Here is a 14,360-nt window from a genome sequence, read left to right as displayed (position 1 = left end):
AACCACTCAACGCTGATAGTATTGCATAATAACATTGAAAGCAAGTGAAATAAAGAGTTTTTAAACATCATTGTTCCAGTTCTATTTTTCTTAAAGAGTTGTCTTATTTTTGATGTTAGTAGCAATATTAAAGGGTGATATCGGGATAATTATGAGCTGCCATACCAGTTCCTCGATACATCGGAAGTAAACGATAGGAGTCAAAACATCGTGCTTTCGTTTTATCTCTGTATGCCTACAGTTTTATTTCATATTACTAGTGGTGATATCAGCAGTATTGTATAACCTCCTTACCAGTCTCCTACTTTTGACGTTGCAAGAGTTCCAATCAGTGGTTTACAGTCTCTAATGGGAGAAGGTTTCCGATCAGTAACCATTACTTTTCTATAAATCTTTAAGTTCGAGTCAATTAAATTTATATAGTAGTGGGCTGAATTTATCCTGTGTTACTCATCAAGTGACATTCGATCAAACTTTTTCCAGTTCTTTATAGATACAAACACAACGAAAGGAACTAGTGTCAAAATAGTACAATATATTTCAAAACTCGTAGGTAAGGTGGTCAACAATGCCAACATTTCTATGAAGACTGAAAATACTGAAAACGTAGAAAAACATTTCTCGAATAATGATCAGATTTGAAGTACTACAGTTTAAAAACAAAGAAAGGGGCATTATTTCAAAGTCTTCTTTATACCGGTTAACTTCAAAAATAATATCTTGTAAAAGCCACGAGGTCTTTATGTATCACATGCAACAATCTCTAGTCTTGACAATTTGTAAATGTTTACTTCATCAAAAAAGCACGAAACGAAATACAAGCATTACTGGTTGTCAATTGTATAAAACAAAAAATTCAAAATAACAATTAGGAGGAATAGAAAAACGTTTGTAAGCGATGTAACTCCGGTGTTACAAAGATCAGTACTACAACATTTACCAGAACATTTCTTGAGAAAGAACTTTTTCGATAATCTTCCACATGCTACTGTAGCATTTGGACAATATCTTTCGTTGAAGTCACATCCCTTAACAATCCAAGTTACATTATTGAAATCTACACTTTCCTCAGTAAAACAATACCCAGTTTGACATTTCACAGTTGCACATTTTTGTGGAGATTTTTTGACAGCAGAATTATAATTGCATTGGTAACAACGCAAAGTCTTTCGAGGTTTATTGAATGGGGGAACATCCTTATTGCATTTAGCTGTTCGACAACAAGTTCCCGTACACGATGTGCCCTTAAATTTTCGTCTAACAAAATAACAAACAGAGTTATTCCGGCAAGAAGGCTCCTTTTCTTTTCCTGCCAAATCAAATCCGCAACCACGTCTATATTGTATACTATTACGAATAAGGTATGTAGCAGAATAACAGAAACTGTCTCCTCGTGAGCATCTTGTTGTTACGTCATATTTGCAAGTTGGTTTATCATTCATGGAGTTCAGCACATCATGACAATACCGACATAACAAGGTATTACCTAAAAAGATTTGTGAACAATACAAGAATGAGTTGACACTGCAAAGAGACACTGCACAAACGCCAACAACTAAAAATTCAAATAAATTATAAAGCAAACGATGAGAGACACACGACAGAAAACAAGGCAAGCTAAACTCAAATTCGTTAAGATCAATAAATACGTGACTCGAACAGGAAGTCATTGCTTCTAAAGGAGTATAACAATTTCTGTTAAGAGTCTGCTAAACTGACCTAATTCCACGAAACATAACACGATCGTTGTAATCGTCATGAAGTTCATCCTTCTGGGAAACCTACACTAATAACCTGAAAAAAACAAACATTTCTAATGAGTGAGTAACCTTTAGTTATGCTTATGTAAATAAGAAATATACTATCCATCGATCTTACTAAGAGATCAACTCGGTTTATGAATGCAAGTAACTACTAACTGTGACGTTCTTCCAAAGTTTAAAATGTCTTCACGTTCATTTATGATTCATTAAAGTGAAATAAATGCGCAATATCGATAGCAATGAATCATAGAAATGCAACACCCTGAGAAACAACCTATGTGGCTGCTATAAACGTTAAGCTTTGAGTACAATCATTACATAAACTGGTTTTGTTGCATTGGTATTTGGTAACATGAGATTCAGTGATGAAAGATGACCGCGTAAGATATACACAAGCAAGGACTATGTACGAGTAGTGTTTGGAAAACAACAACAACGGAGATGACGAAGTCCAAATTGGTGTTCTCTGATGGATGTATTTAATACTTAACGGTTTGCTAAATCAGTCTTCACTGATCTGTGATCACTTGTGGAGGTATTTTTCTCCTCCGTCCTGTTCTGTACTTTGCAGAGATTAGGGTAGCAACATGAACCGGAACACGATTGCAATGAAAATTCAAGAGACTTCCTTCGACGAGTATTTGTTTGATTTGGACAAAGCGATCAGTTGGTGAAATTTCACATCCCTCGTCAACGAAAAATACTCCGTTAGGGCCGGTGTAATTCACCAAGTAGCAGCATCAGGATTGGCAAATTGCTCTGGCAATTACACAGATGACATGGGTTTAGCTTGCCTTTTCTTGAATGGTCAAAGATCATTGTTGCATTTTTAGAGAAGAAGTTAACTACGTTTGCAACGCCTTCATAACTCCCTTTGTTATTTCCCATTCTTCCGGACATACTCAATTTTGCTACGTTTGAATAGAAGATGTGGGTGTTCCGCTTTGACGACTCTGGACAACAGACTTCTAAGTACTTAATATATAAATTCTTTCCTTTGATTTCATTAAATCACAGCCTTCAATTCGTCGAACTGAAGTTTGAAAACAATTACATACTTTAAACGCAACAATTAACATTGGTCTTTTTATCAGTTAAAAATACAATGAAGTGAATATGAAAAATCCATTTTTTAAGTGGAAAATTGCTGAATATTATTTTACGAGCGATAGACACCATCTGCAAAGTGGTACAAAAGAACAGTCTCTTAGATACAGAAATGTATAAAAATATCCGTTGAATGCATGACCGGAGAACTCATGCACGTTCTTATGTACGCTGTGGATATTAAACCTAAATCAGAAAACAAGACGATACTAAATTGTATAATTCATTAATACTAACACGTTAGGTAGATCTAGGGATACTTAACCGAAAGAGAAAATCATTAATTTAATTGAAATTTGAACTCCACGAAACAACACAATTGTTGTTATGATTAACAAGAATTTGCAGTTCATCCTGGGAAACCGACGTTAGTTAACTTTGGAACGATTACACTTGATAAGATCATGGATCATATATTTTACAGTTATGAAGTAGCTACTTCAAATTAATTACTCATGAGTAATTTTCTCTTTCACGATAATTTGATTTTTTTTAATTAACTACTTTTTTAGACCTCTTCTTGTACATTTATGATTCAGCGAGTTGTGTATTAAATAAACGCTGAATATATATTGATATAAACAAAGCATGGAAATGCAACAGTCAAAGAAACAAACACATGTGAGTTATGCTGTTCATTGATGAAAATTGACGGAGTAAAATATACGAGGACTCTAAGCGAGTAAAGTCATGTAATATTTGTTACTTCATATCTATGTTTCGTTCACTTTTAGCTACAATTTAGGGCCTGTATTTATATGATCATAAATTGTATATGATGATATACAATTTAAAAACCACAAAAAATTGCCGATTGTTTTCCTGTGTGGTTATGAAACGGAGTGATCGTCTTCACGAGATTAAATAAAGCATACTTAAATGTGTCCTGTCGTATTCTGCTGGCGCACTCTCCTGTATCTTCTTTGCAGCAAAGAAAAACTTCACACTTGCAACCCTGGACGCATTCACTGGAGAATTTTCGACTTTCTTTAAACATGAAAATACATATAAACAAGAAAGTGGAGTAAAAAAAAGGGAAACTAATTCATAAAAGGCTTTTTGTAATTGAAACTGCCATCTTAACACCCTTGCAATCTTTGTTATTTGCTTGCCCATAAAAACAGCCTCTTTCATGACTGTGGGTGGGCCTCCAGCCCATGTGCCTATGAGGATAACATTGTCGAAGGCGATAACAAACATTTAAACCTATTCATGCTATAACCTACTGATATGCGCAGTAAACATTTAAGAAAATCCAGCTTAATGAAGCACGTTCGTAGATGACGTTCGGTCATCAACCGATTAACAGGATGACCGATATTTTGCAGTAAACAAGCTAGCTTGTTTTTTGAGCATAAAGTATCAAAGGTTACAAGTAATGAAATTAATCAATTCATATTCATTTGAACTTGAAGGTTATGTTTTATATTTGTCAGTGCGTATGTTGGATTCAAAAAAATAACAGTTCCTATGAATTATTGAAAAACTTGTGTGAATAATGTTGTAATTTAGTGACAATAGTTATTGCCAATGTTATTCATTCATAAATTCCCAACGAAAAGACATGCTTAAAAACATCCTTGCAATCCAACAAATTCCCACGTTCAGTTATAACGTGGTGACCAAAGATCTTCATGTGCTTCATGTGACAATTATTGGTAAACAACTTTGAAGGATAGCGATGGATATACTGTAATCAATAACAACAACACTTGATATCTGAGAAGATCTATGTTAATAAGTACTTTTATTGTGAATATTCACTAAAAATTATTTTACAAACAATGAATACCACCTAGGAAAAGTTGGAAAGAAACTCAAGGAAAATTTCCTTTGCATGTGCGAGCAGAGAAGTTAAAGAACAGTTACAACACACATTATACCTGGTGCTGAAAGCAAAATGAAGGGAAACACACAAAGCTGTTATTCAACAGCCAAATATGGCATTATGATGTAAAGATTCTCGAGACACGATCGTGACATTTCGAGACAGGCCGGAACTGGTTTGGGCGCAAATACCGAGCGGTTTATTTGGGTTAGCTGGCATTCTTGTTTTTTACTGGCTCGCAAAACATGGCTGGTATTTTATTGACATTTTCACCACATGCAGTGAATATTGACACGCTAGTACTTCATAGCATGTAGTGTTAATCAACGACAGACGTATTTGGTTGTCGTGGTAGCACTTGCTATCTGTACATGTCGCTGCGTTGTTCATACTCTGAATTTGTGTAAATACATAAGAAAGAACCTTGGCCAGAAACAAAACGACAGGATATTCAACAGAAATAAAATAGGTCATTACAGGCATCAGACAGCGCACAACTCATATCGTGCGGAAACACAGACGCTTTGTGTTACTGTTTGAACATTATAGTTAGCATGGCGAAAGAAAGGGAAATGGAAGACGATTTGAAGAAGGATGAATGTTCACATTACACTGCGCAGGATGCAAAGACCATAAATCATAATATTTACGAAAATCTAAAAGATGTTGAGCTGAGCGATATTGATGTTGATTTCTCGATTGAAGAAAACTATGGTTACGTAGTTTTCGATGGAAAATCTTTTCCCAAGGATAAAGCCAAGGATAAAGACACAACACATTACGCTGAAATTGTGAAAGGAACACCACGTAATGTTGAAAAAACAGTACAGAGAAGGAGACAAACAAGAGAATCCGATCATCCAATATTGCAACTCAGTTCTGATTACAAAGAAAGACAACTGGAGGACTGCGATGAAGGTCTTGTTATGGCAGATGACGTCTCAGTAACAGTCAGTGACGAATACGCAGAAAGTTTAACATCCAACGGCGAGAATTGTTCTGTAAGCCGGTTAGATTCGGAACTCGTATATAAAGATATTCATTCTGAAGTACTTTACACGAACACACGCGAGACAGAAGTTTTGTACGAGAATGCTTCCGTGCCTACTGAACATATCTACGAAAATGTTGAATGTGAGAAAAAGAAAAAACAACGTGAGAAATCAATAACGTCAAACTGTTCCTTTGATACGGAGTCGCTTTATGAACACATCGACATTTACGAATCAATGACTTCACCTCGGCGAAGGTTTGCTTCAGAGCCCATAGATATTGTAAAATCCTCAGTGAACTTCAATAGCAGTGTGTCAAGTGAATCACCAAGGTCCTTGGAATCTTACAGCAACTCAGGTTCGCTCACATCGTATGGAAGTTTTGAGAGACCAGATCTAAGAAGATGCACGTCTTATTGCTACGGAAATGCACCCTTTGGCGTGGGCAGACCTCCAGAGCTGCCACAAAGAGATAGTGTAAACTTTACCAAAAAATGCAGACCACGAAGCTTCTATTTGGGAAATGAAGAAGGCTATCAAGCCGATAATCAAGGCTTGGGTTGTTACACTGGAACTTTAGTAGGCAGTGGTATTGTGAAGAAAACTAGTCCAAAGTCTGTGCAAAAAATCATTGGGGATTATCTATCACGCGAAAAGAAAGATTTCTCTAAACCAGTCAGTCTTCAAATCACGAACGAGTTTATTTGCCTCAGCTATAACTGCGCACCATGGTGGTTGTTAGCAAAGAACAGTTTAGATGATATTGGTTGTATAACAACGTATAACAACAACAGCAAGACAGCATTAGGCTACACGATTAGTAAACCAGGGGAAGATACAAGATTGTTTGTTGTGCATTGCTCAGACGCTGACCAAATTAAAGACGTCATCGTCAAGAATTTTAGACAACCCTACGCACCTAATTCGGTAAGTTTTGAAACTCAACCTAATTTGTCGTTAAGCGAGTCGTAAAAAATGAGTTGCATTCGCTTGCAACAATCTAGGGAAAAAACGGAATGATATAATGTATGAAATTACCATAATAAGCGCTTTTTGTATCTACTTAGTACTAACACGTACGAAGAAAGTGCATATAATGAGAAAACACGCGCGCAAAGTTCAACGTAGTTATGTAGACCTATGTCATCGAGTTAATCTGACATTTATGCTTCTTCAATATCTTAAGCTAATTTGGGTTTAAAAAATGGACATGGGTTCTAGAATTACTTTACGCAAACAAAAACATAAAACACTCGACCGCAAATCAAAACAACAAAGTCTCATTATTTTCGAAAGATTTTAGAAATTTTCCGATTGTGAAACATAGTTGTAAATTATTCTATTGTTTCAAAGAAAAAGATTAAAGTGTCAAATATTTGATTGCTTGATGAAAATCAATTGACGGGCAATTCTTGGTTTGTTTGGTCATAAATTCATCAAACTCGTTTTGTTTTACTAGTTTTATTAAGCACATTTTGATAAAACAAATATTTGGTCTCGACTTGAGAATACAAACATACAGATAAGTTCATGTGCGGGCACCTCACACGATGATTAAACAAAAAGAACATAACATTGTACATTATACTGATTTATAATTGTACCCTATGATAATACAATGTACCATTAAGATGACCATGAAATTTGGTATAAAATGAAAATAACAATAAAATGCACCATTAACTAATAATCAGTGAAATCTGTTTTGATAAGCTGGCCGATCTTCGGCCGTTTCCCGATTACAGCTTTAAAAGACTAAATTTAGAAAACCACAGAGACTGAAAATAGTAAAAAAGCCTTGTGTTTCAGCCAGATCTTTTCAATTCCAACGGAAGCGGTGCATGAACACCGGAAAAATGGTTTCACTGAATATAATCTGCAAATTTTTTTTAATTTGTCATCGCAATAATTTTTCATTTATGTCATCAATTAGAAAGCACGCAATCGCAGACACAAACACGGTCTGAATTCTTTCATAAAATCAAAACAGTGAAAAACATGTGAAATGGTGTAAAAAATTTGGCAAATGACGGGTTGTTTTTTATTTTGTTTTGGAACTATCGCTTTTAAACTTTGCTATTTTATCAAATTAACTTTGTTATTACAAGTCTTAGATGGACCAGAACTTTTGCCGACTTTTCTTTAGTCAATTGTCAAATATTTGACTCAAAAATGGTACAAAAATAATCACCGCGATTAGAGCTTCGAAAATATAAACGAAAAAACCGGAAATTGTCGAAATGGCTGACCTTAGCGGTGACAGGACGTCTTACCAACCAACATACGTATGAGATGAACTCAATTTCTTCACGAACGATGAACCATTTAAGATTATAGTGAAACTCATGGTTCACTACCTGGTTTACAATCATAATGACCTTTAGGCAACGTAGAATGGTAACTAACTGGTTTTTGCCAACGGAATGTTTGTAAACTAATCACTTTGTGTATGGAATAATTTGGTAAAAGTTATAGTGAAAAAGTTTAAAGGCTTTTGCCCTCTGTTCTATGAGTCGACTTGAACAGAATCAAATTTTTGCTTTGACTAGGTTATGGTTAAACTAATCAAACATATAATTACATGTGCGTGGACCCTTCATAAGACCATGCACAATCTTCAAAGGAAAATAAATTAAAAATATCATTCCAAAATGGTCATTTGCAGGGTATATTTTTCCTTGTACAACAACTAAAGGAATACGCCGTTGGGGATTATTAAAATTAACAACGTAATACACACTTATTTGCCGCCAACGGATGCGACAGAACACGTACAGACAACTAGCTGCAGGCCATTCAATGTTTCACGTTTTCAAAACAAAAACGTGTTTAAGTGGAAAAAATCGTGTGCATAAAGATAACACGAGCTTATCACGATGATCACACGTTATTGAAAAGTTTCACTTTTATGAATATGTTAGAAAATAAATGAAATGAATCAAAAAAATTTTCAATTAAAAGACGGCAAAGTTCAACCGTTCAGAGTAGAAAAACCAATAAAAAAGTTGCAAAACTTCAATTACTCTCCTCGCTAAATGGTGGAGTCATTTCTCACCAGAAAACCAATGTTCCCATATGTCAAGCCATCAATCAACGGGTCACCTCCTAGAGGGCGACATTTCAAAACATCAAAACATAAGGAAGAGTAATGGTATTATCTTAAGGCACCGGGCTGAAATTGCTCCATGTAATCGGCCCCTAACACCGTTTATGTGAATAAGTAGTCGAAGCGAAATGGCGATTCAAGTATAACACAGCTTATAGTCTTATGGTTTCCGTCTTAAAACTCTCGTAAAGAGCGTTTCCTTGAAATGGCATTTTAAAGATGGTGCTTAGATTATGAAGAGACGAAGGTTTATATCAACAATAAGGAAAATCTATTTTCATCATGTGTATATTTTTCAACGACGTCGTAGCTGGCACTCAAAAATTAAATATTTGTGCTTGCATCAAGTATTTCATAATAATATAAACATTTTCCTAAGGTCAAGGCTGCGTGCGCAGTTGTAAAACAACCATGTAAAGTTCTCGTCCAGACGCATTTACAAATTCTATTGATTAACGACAAGAACAGCACTGCACGCTTCGACGAGAAATAAACACGAAAATTGGCAGGGTCGAAGATGATCTTCGTAAAAAATCTTTGTAAAAAATCTGAAGCTTTCATGATCTGTTCGAGTTCCTTCATGCAAGATCACGCAATTTAAAGCTTTTAAGCGGTAGGGAAGGTGCTGAATATTATCAACGCTTAAAGTTCCTATATTTGCCGCCTGCGGGGAAAAATCTTTAACTGTGTTTTTGATTATGAAAGCATTCTTTCTTATTTCTCAAAAGCGATCACACTCGCCAAAATCTTTATTTATGGTCTGAACATTCAATCGTAATCTCAAATCAATTTTCGACACATCCAAAAACCTCCTGCTGAGTTCTCTACGTATGTTAATTAGATTTGTCTTGTATTTTTCCAGATTTCCAGATGGGGCTCATTGAACGTCCTGAGCACGCCAAGGTCGGGCAATTCAAGGTCATTACCGCGCATTCGTTCAATGCAAATACCACAGGCCAATGAGATCGCCAGCTATGATGATATTCTATATTTGGGCTGTCAAAAAGTGAGGAAGTCTTTTCTTGTAGTAAATGATAACATTAGCTTAGTTATGGATGGTACGCAGTCCAAAGATTATACCACAGCTAGAATAGAACTCTACCGGGATGGAATTCATCTAAAACACAGTCAACAAGATCGTGTTATGGACATTCACAAACTGGAGTGGATCCTCTCAATGGGTCTCTTTGACGAGGATCGTCGTTACTTCGGATACATATCGTCCAAGGCATTTCAAGGGAAAAAGATTAGCACTTCGTGTCACGTATTTCGTTGTAATCGAGTTGGACTAGCCAGTCAGATAATGGAGACTATACGAAAAGCCTGTCAGGCAACTTACCTTGCTCGCACTAGTCCACCCAAATTTCGCTTTCGGGCATACTCTGGTGGCTCAACAAGCTCCGAGGGATCCGTTTGTTCAAATTCAGAAACATCAAGCCTGGGATCTAATGTAAGCATGCAGCTAAAAGAATTAAGGGTATTTTGCCATTTTCTAAACAACTGAAAAATAACTGGGAGAAAAATTGAACTATTCTCCCCATCCGACATCCTTTTTCTGTCGTTCATTCGTTGATTATTTCTCTTTGTTTTTTAGAGTTCCACTTCTCCAGAAGCAGAAAGAAGTCAGACGTTACCAGCTCGTTTTCGTAAAAGACCAGGACGAAGCATATCCAAACGCATGAGTAACAATCGTATGTCGACCATTCAGTCGTTCGGAGAAGATGACAATGATACGGGTTTTGACACTATCGGAGACGAATCTTCCTATGTATCAGAAGATAGTTCTTGCTCAAGAGAGAGTTGGTATGGAGGTTTACCTCAGATACCGGACAATGTTCTTAAATCAAGAGAAAAAACCTACATGGTTAAAGAGGAAGAGCCCACACAAATAACTTCTACACAATCAGAAGAAACACTTATTCCATCTGACCTATCATCGATCGATAGTGTAAGTTTAACGAGAAGTGTAGCAGGGGAAAGGTCCTCCATTGACACGACTTTAGAGAGGACATTCAGTGTACAATACCTTACCTCAACAATCGTCAGTTCGCCATTGAAATCAAAACACGTCAAGGAATGTCTCAAGCAGTACCAAAAGAACATTGATAAGGCAACGAAAAAGTCTGATGACCATACTCGACATAATAAGAAGGCCCAACTCATAATCAGTCCTCGTGGAGTTACGATTGTGGACGACAAAATCCGAACTTCACAGGCATTCTACGAACATTCCCTCATCTCTGGTGTTCAAACTCATCCGAATGGCAAAAGCGCCTTCGCGTTTACTACTGTGGTCAGCGGCAGCTCGAAACAAAAATGCCACCTTTTCCTCGAAGACAGTGAATCCATTAACGTCATTGTCGAGGAAATAAAAAAATTCACTTCACGGTGATCAAAAATATTTTTCATTCAACGCCGAAGATAGTCAACGTTTATTAAGAGAAATGGTTTTTCATTTCAGACTGGACGTTCTTTATCAAATAATAACAAATGTGATTTAATGTCCCCGCGACAAGAATTTTGTATTGTCTTAAGATATCTAAACTGCAATCAAGTTTTCAACATCATTGTTGACATGCTCACTTCTGGAACTATTGAAGTTTTAGTAATATGTAACTTAGAGAATTTATGTGAGTTGTTTTCGAAAATATTCGTTACTGCTTACAGATATTCTTTTATTTCCATATGACGAAAACTTCAACAGTTTCAAAAGTATGCAAACATTAAAGTTGAAAAGAAAGGACATCTTTTAAGGTTTGTTTAGGGACATCTTTTATTAAGAGGATGAAAAATTCCATGTCGCAGGCAACAATGTTTCACGGTAACATTATGGAGATTGGAAAGCACAATGTGAAATTCATGCAATACTTTATGGGAGGAAAATGAACAAATTCATTAACTTTAACTAATTTAATTTTCTATTTTAATATTGTTTAATTGAACTTTATTTTATTGTTCGACGACGACAAGTGAAAATCGTTGGAGGCTGTAAAATTTTTGTAATATAAATGATTTTCATGCATCGAAAGTATTTGTCATGTAATTAATATATTTGTTAATGTAAATAGACATAGTTTAAGAAATTTACAACAACTAGATGATTCTAGGAGTCTATTTAATAAAATAAACAATTAGGTATGATTTACTAAGTTAATATTAAAACAAAAACACTTTTAAAATCACTCTTCGTTACACAAAGCGTTTATTATCACATTTGTAACTTCATGTTCAACCGAGCCACCGCAGAGACTGTCGGGAAATACTTTGGCATAATGTGTAGCGTCATGGACAGCACTCAGGCGCGGGTTCGATATTTGAAAAGCATCAACTACCTGAATACCTACATCTTTCATTGCATTGTCAAGGATCGAATTCAAATAACTTGTTGTAGATGGTGCTGGCGTCATTGTCCACTTAATAACTTGATGATCTTCGCGCCATTTTAAACTCAAATTGTTCACCCACAAAAACCGCTTTTTTGACGTCTTTGTCACGTGGGAATTCTCCAGCTTCTCACTCGAATAGAGAGTTTGGTTCATTTTTTGAATGGCTTCTATGAAAGACGTAATTTTGGCTCTTATGAAATTGTTAAATGTCATTTCACGAAGGATCCAATGTCCGAAATTCATAATATACAAGTCGCCTTCCAAAATAGAATAGGGAAGTTCGTATGAAAACACAGAGCGCCTAGTTCTAGATTCAACATAAATTTCGTTTGGCCTTCTGATGAACATGGGAAACGTGGCTGGCCATCGTGTACCACGTGCGTCAAACATCCACTCTACTCGGGGCACGTCATTGAAAATGGTCTTGATTTGATTCTTACTGCAGTTCGGGCATGTGCCGTGAAGACGTGTGACCCAATGATAAGTGCGAAATCTTGAATGTGAGTCACCGGTAAAAACTATTCTTTTCCAATCGTTTTTCAAAAGACAATTTTCATATTAAAATCAGTGTAACGATGAAGTTGGCAAGAATATGGTAGCCAAAAAAAACCATGAAGGTAGTCGAAATCGTATCTTGCATCAAACTGCCAAAAACCACAACTGAAAGAAACATTGACATCACGGAATGTTGACTTTCACTTGTCTACTAGAGTAGAGGAAGGTGATAAATATATGTAAATCCTACAGCACAAACTAAGAGAGAGAATGGCGTTTCTTACCGATCAATACCCTTAATAGAACCACATTTCACCCATCTACCCTTCTCTGTTCCGCTTTCCAGCTGTGTACAGTAGCGCGTAATGTTTCTATCTTGTACTCGATCCCACACAAAGACCTGGAAAGGAGAGCCAGATACGTTGATGTATCTGGCCCTTACGTGACGTGAAAAATGTTCAAACTGTTCGCCATTAATATAGGTCAACATTATGTCCACTGTGTACAGGCCAGCAAACGTCGGTGTAAAAGAGGCTCTGTAGACGTCACTACCCACGTGACTGATGTCTAATGCAATTATTTCTAATTTGTGGACAGCTCGCGCCCAGAATGTCGAACGACCGACTTGAATGCCGTCGTGTCTTTTGGCGGGCATCACATGAAGTACGACTTCTTGCCAAGCAAATGCTGGGTTCACCATTTCCACAGCAATATACAAACTTTTACGAAATTTACCTTCACACGACGTGCAATAAAAGAAAGGACGATATTGTTCAACCATCGGTAATTGAGCTATGATAAATTTCCACAGAAACAGCGACGTAAATATAGCAAACCCAAGACATCTATAAAAACATTGTCCACTAACGAATTTCACAATTTTTTTCATGGAAATTAACAATTTTCTATACAACATCAAATGGAGGTAACAGTTAAAGGAAAGACAATTCTTTAATTTATAGTTCATTTGAAGCATATGAAAGCTAAAAGTTGCGTCAACACTTTTGTCTTCTATAAAAGTTGCGAAAAATACAGCGAGCGGAGCACGGAAACAAACATAAAACAGCGACAAATATCAATAAGACCAACACTGTAGCTCGTGTGAAATAAGCCAAGATTCTTTTAAAATGCGGTTGTCATGGTTGCTACTGGTCATTACCACAGGTGACCACACCAGACCACCGTATTCAAAGAAAGTATTGTTCTTTACAAAAGTAGATATATCGCTTGTTTTTAAACTCATCAACTTATGAAAAGAACATAAAAAATATCACGAACGGTGAAGGTCATGCTGTGCAAATCTCAACATAACTTTAAATTTTCTCAGACATTCATTTCTGAGGTCCTGCAGACAAAAGATGTGGGCTGGCTTTATTATTGATAGAGAAGTCAGCTATTTTTGTCTATTTCACCACGTACTGAGTACATCCGCTTCGGACTGGCCTGGTTTTGAAATTGATTGATTTTTTCCTCGTCAGCCACGTTGGAAGTCTTAGACAACAGAATCCTTAATTTACGAATATCTTATTGTGGACTTGAAAAGGCGCGTATTTGAGCGTTATCACACAACATTTGTTTTCAAATCAATAATAAACCATGAAATTTGTTCGAGTTTGTTCACCAAATATCAAAATAAATATTCCCGAGTATCATAAAGCAAATCATGGATAAGAAAATCGTAGA

General features: G+C 36.2%; 3 protein-coding genes across 3 annotated transcripts; 1 reads left to right on the top strand and 2 right to left on the bottom strand.

Moving 5' to 3' along the window:
• Positions 1-769: 769 nt before the first annotated feature.
• LOC124441953 lies at positions 770-2,068 on the bottom strand. The gene is made up of 3 exons (XM_046992431.1): positions 1,920-2,068; positions 1,720-1,794; positions 770-1,486 (listed from the first exon to the last, which is right to left on the bottom strand). The coding sequence occupies exons 2-3, from the start codon at positions 1,766-1,768 to the stop codon at positions 825-827; spliced, it is 711 nt and encodes a 236-aa protein (XP_046848387.1). The 5' UTR covers positions 1,769-1,794; positions 1,920-2,068; the 3' UTR covers positions 770-824.
• Positions 2,069-4,957: 2,889 nt separating this feature from the next.
• On the top strand, positions 4,958-11,978 carry LOC124441136. Its single transcript, XM_046991568.1, has 3 exons — positions 4,958-6,617; positions 9,659-10,246; positions 10,391-11,978. The coding sequence occupies exons 1-3, from the start codon at positions 5,253-5,255 to the stop codon at positions 11,186-11,188; spliced, it is 2,751 nt and encodes a 916-aa protein (XP_046847524.1). The 5' UTR covers positions 4,958-5,252; the 3' UTR covers positions 11,189-11,978.
• On the bottom strand, positions 11,826-13,990 carry LOC124441137. The gene is given in 3 exon segments (XM_046991569.1): positions 11,826-12,733; positions 12,736-12,842; positions 12,962-13,990. Coding segments are annotated over 3 exon segments (1,557 nt in total). The 5' UTR covers positions 13,654-13,990; the 3' UTR covers positions 11,826-11,975.
• Positions 13,991-14,360: the final 370 nt, after the last annotated feature.

Source organism: Xenia sp. Carnegie-2017, unplaced genomic scaffold (assembly GCF_021976095.1).
Source record: "Xenia sp. Carnegie-2017 unplaced genomic scaffold, XeniaSp_v1 HiC_scaffold_20, whole genome shotgun sequence".
Taxonomy (NCBI): domain Eukaryota; kingdom Metazoa; phylum Cnidaria; class Anthozoa; order Malacalcyonacea; family Xeniidae; genus Xenia; species Xenia sp. Carnegie-2017.
Note: the sequence above shows the minus strand (reverse complement) of the source record. Positions and strands in the feature narration are given on the sequence as shown.

Bases quoted from the DNA above. Each gene is read 5' to 3' on its own strand.
- LOC124441953 (XM_046992431.1), bottom strand. From the start codon at position 1,768: ATGAACTTCATGACGATTACAACGATCGTGTTATGTTTCGTGGAATTA. The intron at 1,487-1,719 runs GTCAGTTTAGCA...AAATCTTTTTAG, and splicing joins GTTATGTTTCGTGGAATTAG to GTAATACCTTGTTATGTCGG.
- LOC124441136 (XM_046991568.1), top strand. From the start codon at position 5,253: ATGGCGAAAGAAAGGGAAATGGAAGACGATTTGAAGAAGGATGAATGT. The intron at 6,618-9,658 runs GTAAGTTTTGAA...GTATTTTTCCAG, and splicing joins AACCCTACGCACCTAATTCG to ATTTCCAGATGGGGCTCATT. The intron at 10,247-10,390 runs GTAAGCATGCAG...TTTGTTTTTTAG, and splicing joins CATCAAGCCTGGGATCTAAT to AGTTCCACTTCTCCAGAAGC.